This window comes from Balaenoptera physalus (assembly GCF_965194825.1).
Source record: "Balaenoptera physalus genome assembly, chromosome: 16".
In the NCBI taxonomy this organism is placed as follows: domain Eukaryota; kingdom Metazoa; phylum Chordata; class Mammalia; order Artiodactyla; family Balaenopteridae; genus Balaenoptera; species Balaenoptera physalus.
Window position 1 is genome coordinate 30,428,881 of NC_138898.1, and position 23,533 is coordinate 30,452,413.

The 23,533-nt window shown below is 41.6% G+C and overlaps 1 protein-coding gene across 3 annotated transcripts in view; it reads right to left on the bottom strand.

Annotated features, from left to right (window-relative positions):
• Nucleotides 1-23,533, bottom strand: part of DNAAF9 (dynein axonemal assembly factor 9) — a 152,448-nt gene that overhangs the window by 63,557 nt on the left and 65,358 nt on the right. For 2 of the 3 annotated variants that reach the window (XM_082428909.1, XM_082428907.1), the window contains 9 exons: nt 21,586-21,641; nt 19,182-19,317; nt 14,533-14,614; nt 13,525-13,561; nt 7,551-7,638; nt 6,342-6,418; nt 4,323-4,367; nt 3,912-3,957; nt 276-387 (listed from right to left, as the gene is read on the bottom strand). In XM_082428909.1, coding sequence (XP_082285035.1) covers nt 276-387; nt 3,912-3,957; nt 4,323-4,367; nt 6,342-6,418; nt 7,551-7,638; nt 13,525-13,561; nt 14,533-14,614; nt 19,182-19,317; nt 21,586-21,641 — 679 coding nt within the window. The remainder of the gene's footprint in view (nt 1-275; nt 388-3,911; nt 3,958-4,322; nt 4,368-6,341; nt 6,419-7,550; nt 7,639-13,524; nt 13,562-14,532; nt 14,615-19,181; nt 19,318-21,585; nt 21,642-23,533) is intronic. The other variant, XM_082428908.1, reaches the window with a different exon arrangement.

Genomic DNA, 23,533 nt, shown 5'->3' on the forward strand with positions numbered 1-23,533 from the left:
TTTTAAAATATTAAAAAATTTTTTTTGTTTTCCACTCTGGTAAACTGCCTGCTCATATTTTTTGCCCATTTACCATGGGGTATGTCTTTTTCTTATCAATTTATAAAAGCTCTTCATAAATTAGGATATATACCCTTTGTTTATTTTAAGTATTCTAATATTTTCACCAGTTTGTTGCTGGTCTTTTGATTTAGTTTATGGTTTATTTTGCCAAAAAAATATATATACATATAAACAAGTTCAAGTTTTGCCTTCCAAAGACGACATACACTTACCCTTTTCTTTAACCAAGATCTGAGATGTCAAAAATGATTCTGAGAAGACCACAGATCCTAAGCACCCACTTCCTCCCAGCAAGTCAGGAATGTCATAGATGGTCATACAAGCCTGTATCAAATAAGAAACCAGAGTTAGTCCAGTTGTCAGTCCTAAACATACAGGGAAAGGTCCATAAGAAACAGACCACAAAATACTAAGGCACATGGCAAAAGAATACTGGAGAATTTCTAAGGAAAACTCAAGTATATCTTGAAATACATCTCCAACTGGGAGATGACTTCAGGATCACCCAGGCTTCTTGCTCCTTGGTCAGAGGCACACGTGGGCTAGATGAAGAATATCTTTATGTTTCTGTAAATTCCCTCAAATTGCTTATCCTCCCTAAAAGGCAATGCAACAACCTTCCTTCTTAACCATGACCAGTGTCACATCCCAGTGTGTCCACATGCTCATCCACTCATTCTTTGGTTTGGGCTCGAGTTCTGAACAAATCTGGAAAGGGGGATACATGTCTTCATGGATATTTCTGGGTACCTGTCAAAACATGCAAATGCTCCTTTCAGTACCAAAAAATTAAAAGAAAGCTGTTTGAGCTTTAATGGCCAAGACAAATAAAAATAGAGGCTTCAGTAGGCCAGAAAAAAACTAGAGCAACTCAGAGAAAGCTCTGAATGGCTGGTAAGAAGGCTATAATTTAGTTAAAAACCAGTGAAAATGGAATAATTCTGAGATGAATCTAGCAGAGGAAATGCAGAAATTGGTACAAGCCAGAGTTAGAGTTTGAGATGACCATGAAGATCTGGTGAAGGACATAGGATAAGCTGCACAATGAGCACTCCCAGGTCCCTGCCCTTCCTGGCCTGACGATGCTGAATGGCCAGGTATAGAGCTCCTAAAGCCAAAGCTCATTTTCACACATTGTTGTCCTCATATGGGATCCCTGCTCTATCCTCAGTACAGCGATAAAAGACCTAGGCCTCTTGAAGGGACTGCTAGATTCTCAAATAAAAACAGATGGCAGGGGAACTTCCCTGGTGGTGCAGTGGTTAAGAATCTGCCTGCAAATGCAGGGGACATGGGTTCAATCCCTGGTCTGGGAAGATCCCACATGCCACGGAGCAACTAAGCCCATGCGCCACAACTACTGAAGCCTGCGCGCCTAGAGCCTGAGCTCTGCAACAAGAGAAGCCACCGCAATGAGAAGCCCATGCACCACAATGAAGAGTAGCCCCCGCTCTTCACAACTAGAGAAAGCCCGCGCAGCAATGAAGACCCAACACAGTGAAAAAGAAATAAATAAAAAATAAATAAATTTATAAAAAAGAAAAAAAAAAGATGGCAGAAGAGTTGAAAGGAAAAAAACCATAGTTAAAGTCCTTAATCATCCATGTTGTCGTGATAAAAAAATGTACAAAAGTGACAGATAGGCTTTATATTTCAGTTAACTTTCTGATTAGGCATGACAACTGGAAGGTTTATTTAAATTTGTTTCAAAGAATTTTGAGTATCTGAAGACACAGAACCTTCCTGGGCTACATGGTTCCTCTTAAGTGACAATGATCAGTTAGGTTCCCAAATCAATTAGGAAGACAAATCCTGTGGTTTCCTAATCCCCCACTTCCCTATTTGGCCTCTGGTGTTGAGGAAGGGGAGAGAGGACATTAAAAAGAATACATGTAGTATTTTTTAGACACTTGCTATGTACTTCCCACATGTGGCATGGGGAGAGAAAAAATATGAAGCATGGTTCCTATCTTCAGGAAACCTATAATGTATAGCTGGGGAGACAAGAGCATTCTTACACAGAAGTCATCATGTGACACATTACTATAGAATTACTCCCTAATTTATGTAATTTACTCCCTAATTATGTATTCCTATAGGAATACAGTACTTGTAGGGAGAAATCAGGAGGGTAGGCTTGGAGGAGGAGGCAGAACTTCATCTCTGCCTGGAAGGGAGGATAGGATTTGGACAGAAAGCACCAACATCCTATCTTTTCTTTCCTACTTCATTAGCTGCTGCTGAATGTGTACTTAACACAGTAGTATGATTCTACTGGACTGCTAATCACCTTCTCCAGTGCAAAGCATCTTCCAGAGCACTGCACAAGAGTCTAAGAAGAGAAGCCAGGGAAACTAAAGTCCAGCAAGGAGACAAAGTATTATTACCTAAATATCAGAAAGTATTTCCCAGTGTCTTAATAATGTCACAAAAAAGTCTCCATTAGTTCTAAAAGAACATCACCACAAAATACTGACAGAGACAGGGAGCAGGTATGTCATAAACACAGAAACTACTCACAACCTCAAAAAATTACCCATGTTGTACTACTCTCTGCAGATGAGATAACACTATGCTTGTCCCCTGGTGATGGCAGTGGGCATGCATTTGCACCAAGTCATCCACACCTGCCCACCCAGTTCCCTATGACCAAAAGCTCACTGAAATTAAGGTTCAGGCAGTAGCCACAGAATGGACTGAAGGTACAACTTGTACCCATATATACTACAACAAGAATCTTGGCTGGATGTCCACCATCCTCTTATGCATTGCTTGCCAATTTTCTTCATATCAGGATACACTGGGGTAAATAGAGGATTTGGATGTGGCTGGGAGCAACTGGTTTAGAAACCCTGGCTCCCCAAGACCATGCCAGCTCACCCCAGGGACCAATATTTCTGCATCTCTAAACCCATTTCCTTGGCCCATTAGTTCTGCCTTCAGCACGTAGGTCAGAAAGCTCTGCTCTCACTACCCCACTTCACAGGAGACTCAGGCCCGTTTTTTTTTTTTTTACGTTAGTTTGTTTTTATTTTCATAAGCGCCTGTTAAATAAGGGCATAAGGACTTCCCTGGTGGGGCAGTGGTTAAGAATCTGCCTGCCAGTGTAAGGGACACGGGTTCGAGCCCTGGGCCAGGAAGATCCCACATGCCACGGAGCAACTAAGCCCGTGTGCCACAACTATTGAGTCTATGCTCTAGAGCCCAGGAGCCACAACTACTGAAGCCTGCGTGCCTAGAGTCCGTGCTCCACAACAAGAGAAGCCACCACAATGAGAAGCCCATGCACCGCAACAAAGAGCAGCCCCCGCTCGTCCCAACTAGAGAAAGCCCGCGCGCAGCAACGAAGACCCAATGCAGCCATAAATAAATAAATAAATAAATAAATAAATAAATTTATTTAAAAAAAAAAGGGCATCAACACAGGCCTTGGAACACAGAGAAGCCACTGAAAACTTGGTCTGTGTTGAGGTAAGCTTGTCATCAGCTCCCATATAGCCTTCCATGTGAGGTCAGAGAAACCTCAGTCACTTGGAGGAAGCCTTTCTAATCTCAGGAAGAGGTGTCTACCACCCCCACCCCCTCACCCCCCACTCCCCCAGCTAAGACTCTGCACCCAAGGGGCGCCTAGACATGGGAGTGTGGATGTGGTAAGCCTTGTACAGCTGCTGGACACCCTCAGAAAGCACAGGCTCACCACCACTGCAGCTGGAACAGTCCTGAAAGTAGACTAGTTTTCTCAGGTAAGGGGTGGGCTGCCTAAGACTCCCACCCACTCCTACCTCACCCCTTGTAGATGTCCTCTACAGGCCATTCCCTGCCAGCTGACCTGTAACAGCTCTGCTTACCGTCTTCACAAAGTATAAGCTATCTTCACTGTCCAGAGGCACAAGTCTACAAAAGGAAATTGATGGGAGAGACATATATTAAATTTACAGTGTTCTCTTTTTTTCAACTTGGAAGCAACTCACACTCAGCTCTCTCTCAGGGATTTTCAAAACACTGGGTTGCATGTATGCAGAATTCCACTTGGAGGGAAGTAGGTCCACCCCCCAACCCACCCTAGTCTTTCAGTGGGAAGCATTCAGGGCAAAGGGTCTCATCTGAGCACAGCCACCTCCAAGCCCAGCCCTGGAGTGATGCCACTGCCAGGTGTAGAAGGGTGAAAAGATCATCCATGCCAGCAGTTACAAGGTAGCTGCTCTTCTTTTTGCTCCTAACTTGCCCCCAGTGAGGACACACCATAAACATATACTTACCTTCCCTGATTATTCACAGCATGTATATGAAAAGCCATCTTGGAGCTGTAGACCCAAAACAAAATAAAACAAAAGTCAGTCTGCTTTTGTGACCACTGTGTTGGCATCCTCCCCAGACACCTGCCACTGCAGTGCACCTGTGCTGTTCTCGCACAGCCACCAGTGAGGTGTGTGTCGTCCTTACCTGCCTTAGGGTATCATGCCATCAGCAAACATGGGGTCTGTGTCTGACTCCAGTCATGGCCCTGCCTCTGTGCAGATTCTCAGGGCTATCTTGACTCTTGGACAGAGCAGGAGAGAACTATGTGACTGCTGTCCATGGCAGATTGAGAGTAAACCTCTACTTGCCCCAGGCCTCTGGCCCACAGCTTGACATATTCTCCTGCTCCTCCTCCTCTTCACCACCTTTGAAGTCAAGCTGCCATCCCTGCTCGGAGTCAGACTGCTACCCACAGTCAACTGCTATGTAATAATGGGCATGGTCAGGACTTCAGAACTGAGGAATAACCAGGAAACCCTTTTGGCATCAACTCTTTTTGTAAAAGAAAGTTTCTAAATTGAATTAAGTTTAATTTTTTTGCCTTAACAAGTACTGGTCAGTCATATGCTAACTTCCCATGTTCCTCTTGGGAGAAGATTTGCTAATTTCGTGCAGTTTGAGGGAAGTGACCACGTGAAGAGAAGGAAGTGGGGCTCTTGGGTGGAGGACTGGCCCTGGAAGACTCTCCTCCTATTGCCTGGAATGTATTCTCTCCTTGTTCTTTCCTCCAGCCAGGGTGGTACACCCCATGCATAGGAGGCCATGGGATTGAGAGCGTGGCCTGCCCTAGAAAGGCAGAGTGGGTTAGGCAAGGCCCCGAGGACAGGAGGAATGGAATGACTTCGTCAGCCATGCTGATGGTAAGAGAGGAGAACCCACTGAGACAGCAGCTACCATTCACTTGCCCAATCACTCTACAGGGCAGCAAGATGATGAAACAGATGCACAGAGAGTTCCCTATCTTGCCCACGGTCACACAGCTAGAAAGCAAAGAAGCTTCCTTAAACTCAGGTCTGCCAGGAACAGACAGTGCAGGTCAGCACACAGTCTTAAGGGACCAAATTTCCTCTAGCCCTCCCCTCTCATGGTCAGAGCTACAAGATTCAGAAGACCCAGAAGAAAGGAAAAGAAACCTGAAGCAAGCCTACAGCTTTGCACCAAAGAGTTCTGGCTCTTTCCTACACTCCTGGAGCTATAGCAATAGAATTCTTCTTGTTAGATCATAAACTAACTTAGTTTTCCAAATGTTCCTTCTCACTACCCAGGGCTGCAGATGTAAGAAAATGTGGGGTATGGAACTGACATACCACAGGGCACATCCCAGAAGTGTCCTTAAAGAAACTCTCTGATATTGGTGTCTTTTGTCTCCTTCACAAAAAAGTACACCAAGTCGCCCTCATATGGGACAGAAGGTTGAGAGGACTGGGTTCAAGAAGGTTTAGCTATGGACAAAGACTACACAGAGATCCACTGTGATATGCCAGGAGATGTGTGATGGGAAGACTGCCAGGAAGCCAAATTCCCAGACCTTCTAGACCCTGAGACATGGCCAGGCTCAGGGGTTTCTACCATCTGAGAGGCAGATGAGGCCCAGGGCAACTCTCTTCTAAGCAGTGACCATCTTCATGTGCCCAGGGCCCCTAATCCTAACAAACCTCACCACTCATGCCCCCAGCTTCATCTTTCTAACCTCTGAACTGTCTGTCAGAGGTCTGAACTGTCTGAACAGTTCTAATACTGATCTGCCTCCCATTCCAGCCTCAGGCAGTGTGTCTGACTCTCAAACAGTTCCTCCATCCTTGGCTCCTTGGCCTCTCAAACAGAACCCTGATCATGAATGACTCTCCTTCACATATCTTATTGATTTACTGGAATATTTCTCAAAGGGGAGACAGAATATCAAATACAAAGGAGAAAAGGGTTTTTAAAACACAAACATAAAAGAAAAGCTTTTATAGACAATATCAGCTATTGCTTACCGTAGGGCTGCCTTAAACTGCATCAACTCAAAGGAATTTAACCCAGATCCAAAGGTCTGCTCAGCTACCTCCTTGGCCTGTAAAATCAGTAACGAAACAGAGACAATTAGCTTTCACAGCAGGAAAGAATACACTTAGAAGGGCCCTTCTCACATATGGCCAGGAGAACACTTCCCATCCCCTCTAAGTGACTATTTTGTATACATCAATAGATTAAAGTGAAAACATCTTGTTAGGGGAAACAGAAGCCTGCTTTCTTCGGGCTGGGTTCACATGAAAACACTTCATTCAGGCAGGTGGGCATTGGAACCTGATCTGGTGACCTGTAACCAGCTGGGACGGTGCCATTATGAGGCCTGGAAAAGCGCTTTCTCCTCCCCTCGAGAGATCACTGCCATCAGTGTTTCTGCCCAGATGCTAAGCACATTCAAATAACTAAAGTTATAAAAAAATCAGTTAAAAAACAAAGGTGCAGAACTGATACTGAAGAATAACCTACTGTTTTGCATAAGCTTTCATCTAAAGGGCTGAGAAATCCCAAGTACTGGGGGAATCAAGTTCAGTGAGGAGGGAAGGTGACAAGGAACTGGTGACTAGGCGATAGTCTCTTTGATATCTACAACACAACCTTTCCAATGTCAAACGGTTTGCTTCAGGAAAGGTCCTATTGGCACTGGGAGGCATCAAGCCAACTCGTTCTCATCTGTCACTGGGTCAGATATAGAATCCAACTCAGCACATCAGGTTAAGCACAAAACAGCAAGGAAGTAAATGGTCAGAGAAAGGAAACACATGTGCCTGTCTAGGAAAGACAAGTCAGAATTTCTAATCTTCAGTTAATTTTTTAAAACACAGAATTATAGGAAATCAAACTATGTAGCTCAAAACAAACTTATCTAACTTTATTAAAATTCACAGTAGAACAATCTATATTTTTATTTTTTAACTTTTGAAAGCCTTTTAAAAAACTACTAAGTAAAACAATATACTACAGAATGATTTTTTTTTTTAACACAACCAGATATCTACAAAGAAGTGCTGATTAGCTGTCATTCATAAGACAAGCTCAGCACACTAAAGGCATCTCTTTGGTGCCCAAGTTCACACACAAAATTAAGTACTATAAGGTGTCCAAATTAAAAACAGATCGATAAAAAGTTTCACATTAAAATAACTACTAAGGAAAGAGAAATGCGGTATTTAAATTACCTTTGTTAGACTGGAAGTTTTAGCATAACATACAATGGCAGCCAAAACAGCCTCAATAACAGCAGCATATACCTGTGACAAGAGCCTACTTTAAAAACAAAAAATAAGGGTTACCTACAGCATCACAAGGTTTCATCATAAGCTGTGTGCACATAAATGACATTCTCTAAGAAACAGATTTTTAAACAGAATGAGAAAAGTATAATAACAGAACTTGTTGATTTCTAGACCTTTTAAAAGCTATGTGCCCCATTCCAATTTTTACTTTGCTCTTGTTAAACCATGATAAGAATCACCTTTTCTTAATTCTGCTCAAAAGACCAACCTTCCCTGTTCGTGATCCAACAGAAGAAAACTGTGTAGACTCCCTGACCCTCTATGAGGACCCAAAAGGTATCATGACACAGACTTGCTGCTTTTCCAGGAACCAACCACAGCACACCTTCAAGTTGTCTCCTCCCCAGGCCTGCTAAGGGCTGGCTGCTACTGGAACCTCAGGGTGGGACCCCTCAGGGGGCAAAAGAGATTATCCAATTGAGGAGAAGACTCGCTCCACTTAAACGAAAATTTTTTTTTTTAAATTGGGGTATAGTTGCTTTACAATGTTCTGTTAGTTTCTGCTGTACAGTGAAGTGAATCAGCTATACATATACATATATCTCCTCTTTTTTGGATTTCCTTCCCATTTAAGTCACCACAGAGCACTGAGTAGACTTCCCTGTGCTATACAGCAGGTTCTCATTAGTTATCTGTCTTTTTTTTTTTTATTTATTTTTGGCTGTGTTGGGCCTTCGTTGCTGCACACGGGCTTTCTCTAGTTGCGGCGAGTGGGGGCTACTCTTCGTTGCAGTGCACGGGCTTCTCATTGTGGTGGCTTCTCTTGTTGCAGAGCATGGGCTCTAGGTGCACAGGCTTCAGTAGTTGTGGCACGTGGGCTCATTAGTTGTGGCTCGCAAGCTCAGTAGTTGTGGCTCGTGGGCTCTAGAGCACAGGCTCAGTAGTTGTGGCACATGGGCTTAGTTGCTCTGCGGCATGTGGGATCTTCCTGGACCAGGGCTTGAACCCGTGTCCCCTGCATTGGCAGGCGGATTTTTAACCACTGCGCCACCAGGGAAGCCCTAGTTATCTGTTTTATACATATTAGTGTATATATGCCAATCCCAATCTCCCAGTTCATCCCCCACCTTTCCCCCCCTCCCCACCCCGCCTTGGTGTCCATACGTTTGTTCTCTATGTCTGTGTCTCTTTTTCTGCCTTGCAAACAGGTTCATCTGTACCATTTTTCTAGACTCCACATACACGTGTAAATATATGTTTGCTTTTCTCTTTCTGAGTTACTTCACTCTGTATGACAGTCTCTAAATGCAAATTAATAGCCGGAGACCACTTTCTAAATAGCTCACCTGATCCAGAGAATAGAGTATGCTTTTGAGGGGAAGCATCCCCTGTTCCTGCCCAACCTTGCTCTTCCTATCTGACTTCACACTTCCCAAAGACATTATAAGAAGGTTTTTTTCTTGGGACTTCCCTAGTGGCGCAGTGGTTAAGAATCCGCCTGCCAATGCAGGGGACACAAGCCCTGGTTCGAGCCCTGGTCCAGGAAGATCCCACGTGCCGTGGAGCAACTAAGCCCGTGGGTCACAACTACTGATGCTGCACTCTAGAGCCCGCGAGCCACAAATACTGAGCCCGCGAGCCACAACTACTGAGCCTGCGAGCCACAACTACTGAGCCTGCATGCCACAACTACTGAAGCCTGAGTGCCTAGAGCTCGTGCTCGGCAACAAGAGAAGCCACCGCAATGAGAAGCCCACACACCACAGCGAAGGGTTGCCCCTGATCGCTGCAACTATAGAAAGCCGGCGAGCAGCAACTAAGACCCAACACAGCCAAAAATAAATAATAAATAAATAAATTTATTTAAAAAAGGAAGGTTTTTTTCTTTGCCAGACAGGGAATGCCATGAAGATTCCCAGAAAATCCAAGTCTGGTTCCCTTTTGGGCAGGGTTTCTCAATCTCTGCATTTTGGGCCAGCTAATTCTTTGTTGAGAGGTCTTCCCTGTGCATTATAGGATGTTCAGAAGCATTCCTGGCCTCTCAGTAGTAACCTCAGTTGTGACAAGCAAAAATGTCTCCAGACACTGCCAAACATCCCTGGGGGTGGGGGGTTGGGGAGGAACTGGTGGGAGTGATGTGGTAGAACTGCCCTCGGTTGAGAACCATTGCCTTAGGGGAAGGAGACCCAGGGTCTTATTAGGATAATTACAGAGAGAAGGGGCTCATCCACAAGGCCTCAAAGGCAAGGGAGGTGTTTGGCAAGTAACTGCCTCATCTAAGAATATGTTTATTTTTAAGCCTGAGAATCTCGTACCAGGTAAAGGAAGGTGAAAGGACTTTTGTAACAGGGAAGAGCAAATTCTGACTCCACATTGGTTCTGTTTCTTTTACTTTAACCTTTGTTTTTCATTGCTTTTGTTATTATTATAATCACTATCTATAGCTGTAAGCATACACAATGGCCTGCCACAGGGAACCCTGACCCTCTGCCTGACTGTTAAACTAAAAGGCCTTTGTTCAGCTCACAGAGAGACATTCTGACCCTGCCCACCTGTGAATGGCTGCAGAAAAGAAGAAATTAACACAACCCCTTCCCAGTGCAGGAGATATTCTGCAAGACAAATGGCCTTTTTACTTTACTTCTTCACCACATCTCCCTCTCTGATTCTATAAAAGAAACTGGCATCCAAACCCCGGTAAGATGGTTTTTTGGGTACACTAGTTTGCCACCTTCTTGGTCTGCCGAATAAAGTCTCTACTCCTTGCCTCAACACCTCATGTCCCGATTTATTGGCCTGTTGTGTGGCGAGCAGACTGAGCTTGGACTCGGCAACAGTTTGATAGGAGGAAGAACACAGAAATGATCTGGTCTAACACTCTCATCTTACAGAAGAAACAAGCAGGGCCTGTAGAGGAACTCAGGTCTGCTCTCAGCCTGGTGCCTTTCCATTGCGCCACACCACACTGCCAACACCTTCAATTTCCTCCTTGGCTCTCACACCACACCTCTGCATTGCAGGTAAGAGATTTGAATAAGGTAGAAGAAAAAGAGAAACAACACATAACAAAATGACAGCTCCAAGGTTCAACATATCCTGAAGATTGTTGACCAGGCCATGGCAGAGGGGTATGTCCTGGCAGGAAAGTGCCCGGCAGGGACACTGCCAAAGAGCTTGGCCACTTCCAGGTATGACAAGAATCCTCCACATCTCAACACGAAGGGCAAAGATTTATAGACGCCAAAGACATATAAAGATACCCTTACTCCCTCCCTCACCCAGCTTAATTCAAACATCACTCAGTACCAACACTGGTCAGGCCAACCCCCTGCTTGGCCTTGTCCTATACAGACCCTTAGGCAAGAGTTCAGTACAAAGCTATCTGGCTTCTGACTCATAAAAAGGCCTGGACAGGAGGCCTGAGACCCATGATTGGGGAAGGGCCTGCTCTATGCCCGGATGGTGCTGCTGTTGCCTTCAGTAGGACTCCATTAGGCCCCAATTCTACCAGCCCTGTGATTTAACAAGTCTCCTGATGTGGGCCCAAGCACCTCTCAACACCAGTCCCTGAAGTGGAGCACCAGTGACTTTGGTTTAAGCAAAATGTCTACGGGTCTAGAATGAGGATCCAGGGCAATGGCTAAGCACAGATGGCATGGAAACACAAACAGGTACAAAGCAAGACTATACATATCCACCAACACATGAGAATGTGGTCGACTTGCTGCTAACGTAAAGAAAACCCACACAGAAAAATTGTATACACACTACAATTACAGCTACACAAAACCTAAATATATAATTTTAAAAAAACAACAAAAAGATACACATTAAGATACTAATGCGTGGGGCTTCCCTGGTGGCGCAGTGGTTAAGAATCCACCTGCCAATGCAGGGGACACTGGTTTAAGCCCTGGTCCGCAGGGGACACGGGTTTGATTCCTGGTCCAAGAAGGTCCCACATGCCGCAGAGCAACTTAGCCCATGTGCCACAACTACTGAAGCCTGCGTGCCTAGAGCCCATGCTCTGCAATGAGAAGCCACCGCAATGAGAAGCCCGCCCACCACAATGAGGAGTAGCTCTTGCTCACCGCAACTAAAGAAAGCCCATGCGCAGCAACAAAGACCCAATGCAGCAATCAATCGATCAATCAATATATTTTAAAAAAGAGATACTAACGGGTGGTGTCTAAGAAGAGGAATTATGGTTAATCTTATTTTTTCCCCTTATTTCTCAAGTTTTCAAGTGTGATTATATTACTTTATATTTTTCCAACAGAGCCTTACGGGTTCTACCCTAGAGATTCTGATTCAGTAGTTCTGAGAACTACTATAGCCTGGGAAATGTATCTTTTTAAAAAGATCCTTAAATGATTCTCTGTGGCCTGTCACTGTTAGCCTTTGGGAAGCACAGACCTAACTAGTTTATGCTAGGATATTTAATTAGGTAATAACAGAACTCTATTACCTTCATAATTCTGAAAGAAAATCCCTTTATGGAATTCAGAAATTCCTGCATTATTATGGACTGATTACATCTTCCCAAAATTCATATGGAATCCCTAATCCCCAATGTGACTATATTTGGAGATAGGGCCGGGCCTTTAAAAGGTAATTAAAGTTAAAGGAGGTCATAAAGGGTGGGTTCCTAATCCAGTAGGATTGGTGTCCTTATAAGAGGAAGAGACACCAGGGACTTCCCTGGTGGTCCAGTGGTTAAGAATCCATCTTGCAATGCAGGGGCCACTGGTTCCATCCCTGGTCGGGGAACTAAGATCCTACATGCCATGGGGCAACTAAGCCCACGTGCCACAACTAGAGAGCCCGTGTGCCACAACTAGAGAGAGAGAAGCCCACATGTCACAACTAGAGAGAAGCCCGTGCACCTCAACAAAAGATCCCATGTGCCAATGCAGCTAAAAAATAAATAAATATTAAAAAAAAAAAAAAAGGAAGAGGCACCAGAGATCTTTCTCTCTCTCCATGTAAGCACAACACTAAGAAGTTGGTGGCCTGCACTCAAGGAGAGAAGCCTCACCAGAAACCAACTCTGCTAGTACCTAGATCTTGGACTTCTAGTCCCCAGAACTGTGAGAAAATAAATTCTGTTGTTTAAGCCACCCAGTCTGTGGTAATTTGTTACGGTAGCCCAAGCAGACAAGCATTAATGAGTTTACTTCTTGTCTTTGGTTTCCTGCTATATTGGGGGGAGGGGGGGAGAAGTCAACACTAGGCCCTTTCTAGAGAGTTGCATGGCCTGAGTTGAGATCCTAGCTCTGTTCCATAAGTCTGAGTGTCAAATTCAGAGGAAACACCTCTCAGACCAGATGTGGTTTCACACAGGTTCTACCAATGGGTTTCAGGATGTTTTATTTTTTGGAAAGCCCCTATTATAAAATGCACTATATAGAAAATATATTAAGAAGCATTATGCCACTTAAATGCATGGGTGTGTAGGCAGGAAGTCTCTGAGTCTGGAGAGAGGAGCAGATGGCAAACCTGGCAGAGTCTCTAGCCTAGACTTCAAGATGAAAGACAGGGGCTGGGACATCCTGGGAGACTATACAGCCCTACTTTACTTACTTATTTTACTTATTTATTTATTTATTTATTTGGCTGCACTGGGTCTTAGTTGCAGCAATGTGGACTCCAGAGAGCATGGGCTCGGTAGTTGTGGTGCGGGCTTAGTTGCCCTGCAGCATGTGGGATCTTAGTTCCCCAAACAGGGATCGAACCCACGTCCTCTGCATTGGAAGGCGGATTCTTAATCACTGGACCACCAGGAAAGTCCCTCTGCTCACCTCTTAAGCCAAATGTCCTACCCAACGCTGATCTCAAAAGGAGGTAGATGGGACAATCTCAACATCTGAGTAACTCAATGTGAGGAAGAAAAAATGTAATAGAAATGAAGACTTACATTTGTTCAGTTTTCTTGGGCAGCTTGTCGTCATCTCCTGTGAAAGAGGACCATGTATTAAGAATGTGACAAGATTACAGGAGATGCAAACACTTCACAAGGAGGCTAGAATTTCCTAATTTGAAGGAGATGTCAAGAACTACATTTTTTTCTTTTGAGTTAAATACTGTACAAGCACAAACAGTGAAACCTAGCTTCTGCCAGTATCTTCCCAGACCATCATCCCTGACACTGACCTTGACAACCAATCAGCATCACCACTAAACACCAGAGAAGACATGTGGAATCTTCAGCTCTGGAATGTTTTTGCTTTCATTTTTAAATTTTTAAATTAGGAGGTATAAGTAAGCAGGCTCAGTTCTGCCTCTTTCTTCATCTCCTTAATTATCCAACCCAAGTCATGCTTCTTTCAGAGTTTCCTGGTTTATATAACAATGCTCAGGAGAAAACCTGGTTTCTGATGTATACTCCTCTGTGGAACAGTGCTGGGACCCTCATTCATTCAAGAGTTCTTCTCTGTGTCTCTTTGGATGTCTGCAGCTTCTGGTTACCACAGCAAAGAGGATAGCCTCAGTCAGCCTAGCCTTTCTGAATGGCTCCTCAGCATGGAGCACTTGCTCCTGTCAATGTTCCCAGCTTATGGGTACCCTTCTACCATGGCTCTTCCTCACCTTCCTCACTAGAACAATAGGCACCTGGCTGAGTCATCCAAACTCCCCTTGCAGCCCATATCTCTTCCTGCTATCTCCAACTACAGCTGACTCATCTTTGCCTTCCCTCTGATACCAAGCACATGGTCTCACACATGATTGGACCTAATATATACTGAGCTGATAGTTATTCCTCCTGAAATACACTCTGTGAGAAATGTGTTAGGCACATCAACAGGGAATTACAGGCTACAAAATGAGTTTCTGAGGAAAGTAGTAAATCTCAAGTCCACTTCTAGTTCATGGGAGAAACTTTTCATTAGGTAAGTTGATGAGATGACAACTTACATGGACTTACCCAAGTAAGGAACATGAGTAGCTCCAAAAAAGTATGTTCTTGAACAAGCAAGGGGTCCCTTTGGTGAAACACACTGTACTACCTGGATGTCAGGAAAAAAAAAAGTAAAAAAGGAGCAGGGACTTAAGTGTGTACTGTTAGAGAAACAAAAAGTGTATAGTTAATAGAAATCCATTTTATTTTACCAACAGCTGATTTATTATTTTTTAAACGCATAGGGGAAAAGGTCACCTTTAATTGTTGTTTTTTCTAAGGTATCTTGTGTGTGTTTTATAACTTTGGCTACATTGTGAGGCTGCTGTTGGGTCAGCCCAGGATGCTAAAGAATTAACAACTTAGAAAGAAGACAAAATGTGCTTGGATTTTGACTGTCATTAATGTTTAGTGCAGAACTTTCAAAGTTTGGACCTTGGCTGACATGATATGCAGATGTGGGAAGGCAGCTACAAATTCAGGAAAGGAGGTGATACCCAGGTCCCCACCTTCACTTGTATTTCATCTCTGTACATAGGCCATCCAGAAGAGAAAATAAGTTCTCTAGATTTTAAAATTCTTATTTTTCTTCCCTGCTTAGTTGTTCATTTATACAGATGGAAATGGATGTCCTTTTCTCTTTTGAAAATCCAACAATCTCATCAGGGGTCCTAGGATAGTAGGTACAAAATGCAAAAATGCTACCACAAGAAACAGAGGAAAGGAAATTAGCACAGTATCTTTTTTTTTTTAATTAATTAATTAATTAATTTATGGCTGCGTTGGGTCTTTGTTCCTGCACACAAGGGCTTTCTCTAGTTGCGGTGAGCAGGGGCTACTCTTCATGAGGTGTGCAGGTTTCTCATTGCGGTGGCTTCTCTTGTTGCACAGCACTGGCTCTAGGTGTGCAGGCTTCAGTAGTTGTGGCTCACGGGCTCTGGAGCACAGGCTCAGTAGTTGTGGTGCATGGGCTTAGTTGCTCCGTGGCATGTGGGATCTTCCCGGACCAGGGCTCAAACCCGTGTCCCCTGCATTGTCAGGCAGACTCTCAAGCACTGTGCCACTAGGGAAGCCCAGCACAGTATCTTAAAAACAGCTAAATATGACACAAGTATTCATTCCTTCTATTTTACTCTATTAAGGAAGTCACAAGAGAATATATGGCATTTTTCTGTAATCCAAGTTATAGATTTGAAATAAAAATTTAATTCTGACTAATCTAAACTAGACCATAGTGAATATGATCAATACTGCCATGATCCTAAATGAAAAATCATGTACATAATTCTAATTGTTGGTTAATAGGCTTATTTCCTCAAAATATGTTCCTTGGATTTCCAAATTTTCCCTAACTAAAGGCTTTTTTTTTTAAGGTGCCATGTATTTCAAACCCACTTCCTTAGATGAGGTCACAAATTTATGTAAGCCTATATTAACATCAAATTTATTGATGTTTAGATGCAACTGACAAGGGATTAATCTCCAAAATATACAAACAGCTCATACAGCTCAATATCAAAAAAACAAACAACACAATCCAAAAATGTGCAGAAGACCTAAACAGACATTTCTTCAAAGAAGACACACAGATGGCCAAAGGGCACATGAAAAGATGCTCAACATCACTAATTATTAGAGAAATGTAAATCAAAACTACAATGAGGTATCATCTCACACTGGTCAGAATGGCATCATCAAAAAGTCTACAAATAATAAATACTGGAGAGGGTGTGGAGAAAAGGGAACCCTCCTACACTGTTGGTGGGAATGTAAATTGGTGCAGCCACTATGGAGAGCAGTATGGAGGTTCCCCAAAAAACTAAAAATAGAGCTACCACGTGATCCAGGAATCCTACCCCTGAGCACATACTGGAGAAAACCATAATTTGAAAAGATACAATGCACCCCAATGTTCATTGCAGCACTATTTACAATAGCCAAGACATGGAAGCAACCTAAATGTCCATCAACAGATGAATGGATAAAGAAGATATGGTATATATATACAGTGGAATATTACTCAGCCAAAAAAAGGATGAAATAATGCCATTTGCAGCAACATGGGTGGACCTAGAGATTATCATACTAAGTGAAGTAAGCCAGAGAGAGAAAGATAAATACATATGATATTATATGTGGAATCTAAAAAAAAAAGATACAAATGAACTTATTTCCAAAACAGAAAGAGACTCACAGGCATAGAAAACAAATTTATGGTTATCAAAGGGAAAAGGGCGGTGAGGGGAGGGACAAATTAGGAGGCTGGGATTAACATATACACACCACTATATATAAAATAGATAACCAACAAGGACCTACTGTATAGCACAAGGAACTATACTCAGTATTTTGTAGTAACCTATAAGGGAAGAGAATCTGAAGAATACGTGTGTGTGTGTGTGTATACACACACACACACATATATATGTATAACTGAATCACTGTGCTATACACCTGAAACTAACACAATATTGTAAATCGACTATACTTCAAAAAAAAATGTTATTGACATTTACATTCAAAAGGAAATTGGTACAACAGAATTTGCATGTGTAATGTAAAACTGCTCAGATAATCTGGATTTTCAGATTTAATATCACCTATTAATTTTTAAATTATTCACAAATGGCACAGAAATGGAAAAGATAAGTATGTCACCTAGAAACAGAGCTGAATGAAGATGAAAGTTCATAACTAGGGCCCCCACCACCCCAGGACCAGGTCTCCGTAAGTTCCTTGACTTCATTAGGTTTTCATGTTTGTAAAATAAAGAACCCCAATTATTACAGAAAGTTGTATAAATAACCTGCTACATTTTTGTTTTGTTAATAGACTATTTTTTTTTAGAGCAGGTTTAGGTTTACAGAAAGACTGATCCAAAAGCACCGAGAGTTCCCACATTATCTCCTGTCCTTCCCTCTGCCTCCACAATTTCCCCTATTATTTGTCTTGTAATATTATATTTGTTACAACTGATGAATATTGATAAATTATTATTAACTAGAGTCCATAGTTTACATTAGGGTTCACTCTTTGTATTGTACATTCTATGGGTTTTGACAAATGTATAATGACATGTGCCCATCGTGACAATATCATACAGAATAGTTTCACTTCCCTAAAAATCCACTATGATCCATCTATTCTCCCTTCCTCGCACTGCGTGGCTTGTGGGATCTTAGTTCCCCCGACCAGGGATTGAACCCAGGCCCTCGGCAGTGAGAGTGGCAGTGAGAGCATGGAATCCTCAACCACTGGACCGCCAGGGAATTCCCTTTACTGTCTCCACTGTTGTACCTTTTCCAGAATGTCATATAGTGGGAGTCATATACTATGTAGCCATTAAAGATTGGCTTCTTTAACTTAGCAATATGCATTTTAGGTTCCTCCATGTCTTTTTGTGGCTTAATAGCTCTTTTTATCACTGAAACACAGTCCACTGTATGGATGTACCACAGTTTATTTATCCAGTCACCTGCTGAAGGACATCTTGGCTGCTTCCAAGTTTCCAAGTTTTGGCAATTATGAAAAGTGATGTTATAAGAAAAAATTCCTTGTCTAGGTTTTTGTGTGGATGTAAGTTTTCAGCTCATTTGGGTAAATACCAAAGAGCATGACTGATGCTAAAAGTATGTTTAGTTTTGCAAGAAACTGCCAAACTGTCTTCCATAGTGGCTGTACCACTTTGCATTCTCACCAGTAATGAATGAGAGTTTCTGTTGCTCCACATTTGGTGTTGTCAGTGTTTCAGCCATTCTAAGGTGTGTAATGGATGGCTAAATTATTGCTCCAAACATTTCACAGCACCATCCTCACTGACCCTTCTACTAGTCTGTGAGATCCTTCAAGGCAAAGACTATGACTATATTTTCCCTGCACCTAGCACAGTGATTGGCACATAGTAGACACTCAATAATGATTACTGAGTTAATGACTGAAAGCCCTTGGCTTTGGAGTCATACAGACCTAAAAACAGAAATTGGTTAAGTCATCCACAATGTGGGTGTGCACTGGGGTTGGTTTCTTTTTTTGCAATTTTTTTGAGATAAAATTCACTATTTTAAAGTATACAAAAAAAATGTACTGGTTTTATCATTGTGTTCTTTTGTCCTCCTTATTGTTCCAAGATTCCTTCTTTTTTTTTTTTTTTTATCATTTCTTCTTTGTTTTGACCAAACTTCCTTTAGTCATTCTTTTAGGGTAGGTCTGCTGGCAACAAATTCTCTTAGTGTTCTTTCATCTGAGCATGTCTTGATTACCCCTTCATTACTGAAGGAGGTTTTCAGTGGATATAGATTTCTAGATGATAGTTCTCCTTTAACACTTGAAATGTAACAGTCAAGACATAACAAACTTAGGCTTGGAATGACTGCCTATTTTCAAGTTAATTTAAAATTCTTATTCTACTGTTGATACTCCTTGGATAACTGAAAGTTTGGTTCGTGCAAGTATTTTTTTAACCTTTTCCCTTCAAATATTTAAAAATTAAATATGATACTTTCAAATCGTGTCTAGTACTTATATAAAAATACACAGTCAGTTTTTAATCACTTTTCACACCAAAACAACTTCAAGGTTAAATCAATACACTAGTTGGAAAGGTTCCATTTACCCAGCTCCCCTCCTCCCTATTTGATAATAAAACCAATTAAGCACCAGGTAGTCAAGCCACTCACCATGTGTTTGGCAAAGCTCCCGCTGGGACCAGTGCTGCGTACCAGGTGCCCTTCAGAAGGGAAGTTAAAGTTGCCAGCATTCAGGTTTTCTCTTGTGGAATGATTACCAAAGAGAACAAATGGCTGCCTATTAGGGCTAGAGTGGCAAATCAAAAACATGTGATTAGTGAAGAGATTACTGGCTAGGGAAACTTCCAAATGACTGAGTTCTTGGGCTTCTCTGACTGTCATCCTGCAGTTTGAGCAAGGTGATTAGTACAGTCCACCTAATGCTCCCTGCTGGTTGGGAAGAGATACCAGATTATCTTTGACTCCTCCTACTGACCCATAGGGATCAGTCATTTAGGGACATAACTAAACCCAAGCCATGTTTATATTTTTAGCTTGTCCTGCTGCTTAAGGAGAAAGTTCTGTAAGTTTGCTGTCCATGATGCAGAGATGGAGCAAAATCCCAGTTTTATACAATAGCATTTTGATAGAAATATACATTTTCAAGAATGATAGCAGTTGTGATACTCACACTGTAGACAAACAATAGAGCTGTTAACCATTCCCAAGTAGCTTTAGGAAGGAAGGAGGAAAGTAGGGTTGCAAATGTTCTCACCACACCTACCCGTCCCTGCACCCATCCCTCTCTTCCCTCTTTCCTCTTGGCTGCAATGCTTCCTCATAGTTTCCCTACTTTCCACTCGGCTTCCACTCTGCCCTCCTATAATCCATTCTCCACATTGCAGACAGGATAATCTTTTAAACATGCAAAGGCTTTATTTTCAGGAGAAGGGCTGAAATCTTTCACATGGCCAACAAAGACTAACATGGTCTGGCCTGGCCAACTTCTTTAGCTCCATATAAGGCCACTCTCTCCCAACTTCCACACTCCAGCCAAACTCATCTTCTTTTATGTTCCTCAACACACATTTCTTTTATGTTCCTTACATTCTCAAGACCACTGCTTTTGTCCCTTAATTATCTTTACTAATCATTCACATCTCATCTCCCCCCAGAGGTCAGCTCTCCAGTGTGGTCTTCACAGTACCATGTTCTTTTCTCCTTCAAGGCATCAATCAGAGTTTGCAATTACATATTTCTTTGTGAGGTTGCTTGATTAATGTCTTATTTCTCCACCACACTATTCACTCCATGAGGGCAGAGACTGTGTCTGGTTTATTTTTTAATCATGTATCTCTTCCTTAGTATGTCATACCTATTTGTCAACAAATAGTCAATGACTAAAGGATATTTTTAAAAGATAGTTTCTGCTATGGACTGAATGTTGTGTTCTCCCAAAATTCAAAATGTTAAAATCCTAACCCCCAAAGTGATGGTATTAGGAGGTAGGGATTTGGGGAGGTGATTAGGTCATAAGGATAGAGCCTTCATGAATAGGATTATAAAAGAAACTCTTGTAAAAGAGGTTCCAGAGAGATCCCCCTTACCCCTCCTGCTATGTGAGGTTAGAGTGAAATGACACCCATCTATGAGAAAGTGGGCCCTCACCAGACACCAAATCTGCCAGTGCCATGATCTTGGACTTCCCAGTCTCCAGAACTGTAATGGAGAAATAAATGTTTGTTGTTTATAAGCTACCCAGTCTATGGTATTTTTGTCACAGGAGCTAAAACAGACTAAGACAGCTTTCTTTATCCCATACCCTTTCCTCAAATTGCCCTTAGAGTACGTTATGTTGAAAATCCTTTGTATTTCGTTTCATTGTTCTCAAACATACTTCCTTAAGCTTCAGGCAAACTGGGGCTCTTAAAAGTAAAAATGACTCTGATTCTATTCTGATGCTTGATTCAAGTTAAGTGAGACTCTGCGCAGAAAAAGATGACTCTGAGTCCCAGGCAGGGTAGTCTGTCTCATTACCACATTGGACTGCAGTTGGGGAAGAAAAGAAAGGAAAGATCTACTGCATTCATCCATCAGAGGAACTATCCCCTGCTGGGCCCTCCTGATTATCATGGCAAGAGAGGTACTGAAGGAAACACTTCAAGAAAACAAATGCAGCAACCCTCATTGCTCCCATATCTTCCTGGGGCTGGACCTTTATGCCCAATCCCTTTTACTCCCCAACAAGCCACTGTTGATCCCTGCCCAGCCCTTGGACACTCTGCTTCCTCTAGCTTTGCTGGGTTACAGATGGAATAAAAAATTCCTTTCTTTAGATTTTAGCAAGTTAACAATGTTTTAAAAGCCACCTTAATATAAAACTGTTTTTAATACAAAAATACAAAAGCAGTGAAACAGACAATTTTATAGAGTATGGATTTCTTACTCTGTGATGACTAAAGTCAACCCATATTTTCCTGACTCCAGCTTCTGTACTTAGATTCTCCCCCATATCCACCACCTTGTCAACCCCATTTTCTCTATTACCATTCAATTTCTTTCCCAAGAATCTTACCTATTTTCAGTTATATGACTGGAAATCATTCCATGACTAAAGTAACTTCTGAATGGCTGGAAAAGAAGCCAACATTATATATATTAAGATCACAATTTTATAAAACAATCACAAACCCCTCATATATGCATGTATGTATGTATATAGTATGTGTGTGCATGTGTGTGTGTGTGTGTGTGTGTGTGAGAGAGAGAGAGTGAAAGAGAAAGAGAGAGAGAAAGAGGGAGAGATGCATGTTTATAGATTGTTATAAGAACATGGGAGGACATATGTGGTGGATAACAACATGAATTTTGGGGATAGAAAGCAAACAAACAACAATTAGCAAAGAAAAAAAAGACAAAAGTCTGCAAAAGAAAAAGAAAGGAAAAGGAAGGTAAAGAAAAATCCTTGTCAAGTTTTACAGTTTTTAACTACTGAAAGGAAACTGGACAAACCACCATCTGTGTTCTAAGTTACTAACCATATAGGAATCTTTTTCTTCTATTAAATTTTTTTCTACATTTCCAATAATTAGAATTATGTTAATTCTATAAATTACAATATATATTAATTCTAATATACTAATTTAAAATGAGTAATGAGGGAGAATCCAAGGGACTTAGAAGTACTGACAGAAGTTTCCCAGGAAACCACAGAAGCACTTCTCAGCTTTGATGTGCATAGTGCTAGGCTAAACACTAATCAAACATTGATATGCAGGGTCTTTGTCAAGAGTTCAAAACTTCAAAAGGCAATTCTAATCCCCTTAAATAATACTGATTGTTTTTCCCCCCAATTAAATAAATAATATATGCTTATTTTAGAATACAATAAAAACCACCTACAATCTCTAAGAACTATTAACGTTCTGGTACATTTTCTTCAAATCTTTCTTCTATGGTATATTCATAGAATATATATAGATTGTACCAAAGTTTGTTAAATAGTCCTTTATTCTTGGAAATTTATATTGCTACTAACTCTTATATCATAAATAATACTGTAATGAATAACTTTTCATACATTTTATCTACAGCTCTGATTATTTCCTTAAGGCAAATCTGGAAATGAAATTATAGGGTAAAAAGGCAAAACTATATTGCCAAATTGTTTTTCAAAAAAGTCTGATCAATGTACACTTCCACTTACAATATCTGAGCGTGCCTATCTCAGGGTAAGCACTGTCCAATAAATGTCCTTTTAAAAATATATTTGTCAAGTTGACAAACGAAAAATGGTACCTCGTTGTTGTTTTATTTTATACCCCTTTGATTTTTAATGAAGTAGAATATTTCAGATATGTTCAATGGCCATTTGGACTTCCCTTTGGTAATTAACTATTTATTTACATCCTCTGTATGTTTATCAATTGGAGTTTTGGAGTTTGTCTTACTGATTTGTAAAAACTCTTTATATATTAAAGGAATAATAGCTAAAGTTTATTGAGGGTTTACCATGTGAACTGTGACAGGCATTTAAATGTATTATCTCAAGTACAGTTGACCCTTGAACAACAAAAGTTTGAACTGCACAGGTCCACTTATATGTGGATCTTTTAAAATAGTAAATACCACAGTAATATATGACAGGCAGTTGGTTGAATCTGTGGATGTGGAACCGTGGATGCCAAGGAACCGCAGATATGGAAGGACTGCATATAAGGAGGCGTTGTGTACACAAAGGGCTGGCTATAAGTTAAATGCAGATTGTCGACTGTGTGGAGGGTCTGGAGGGTCTGGGTCCCTAACGCCAGTGCTGTTCAAGGGTCAACTGTAATCCTAGTAACAACCTATGCAGTTCATTCTTCATGATCCCCTCTTTACAGATGAGTTGGCTAATTTAATTAACTTGTCCCAGATCACAGAGCTAGTGAGCTGCATAGTCAGGATTCTAACTGGATTTGGGAAAAAAAGATAAAATTAGATCCATATCTCACATCATATACACAAAAAATCCCAAGTGAATT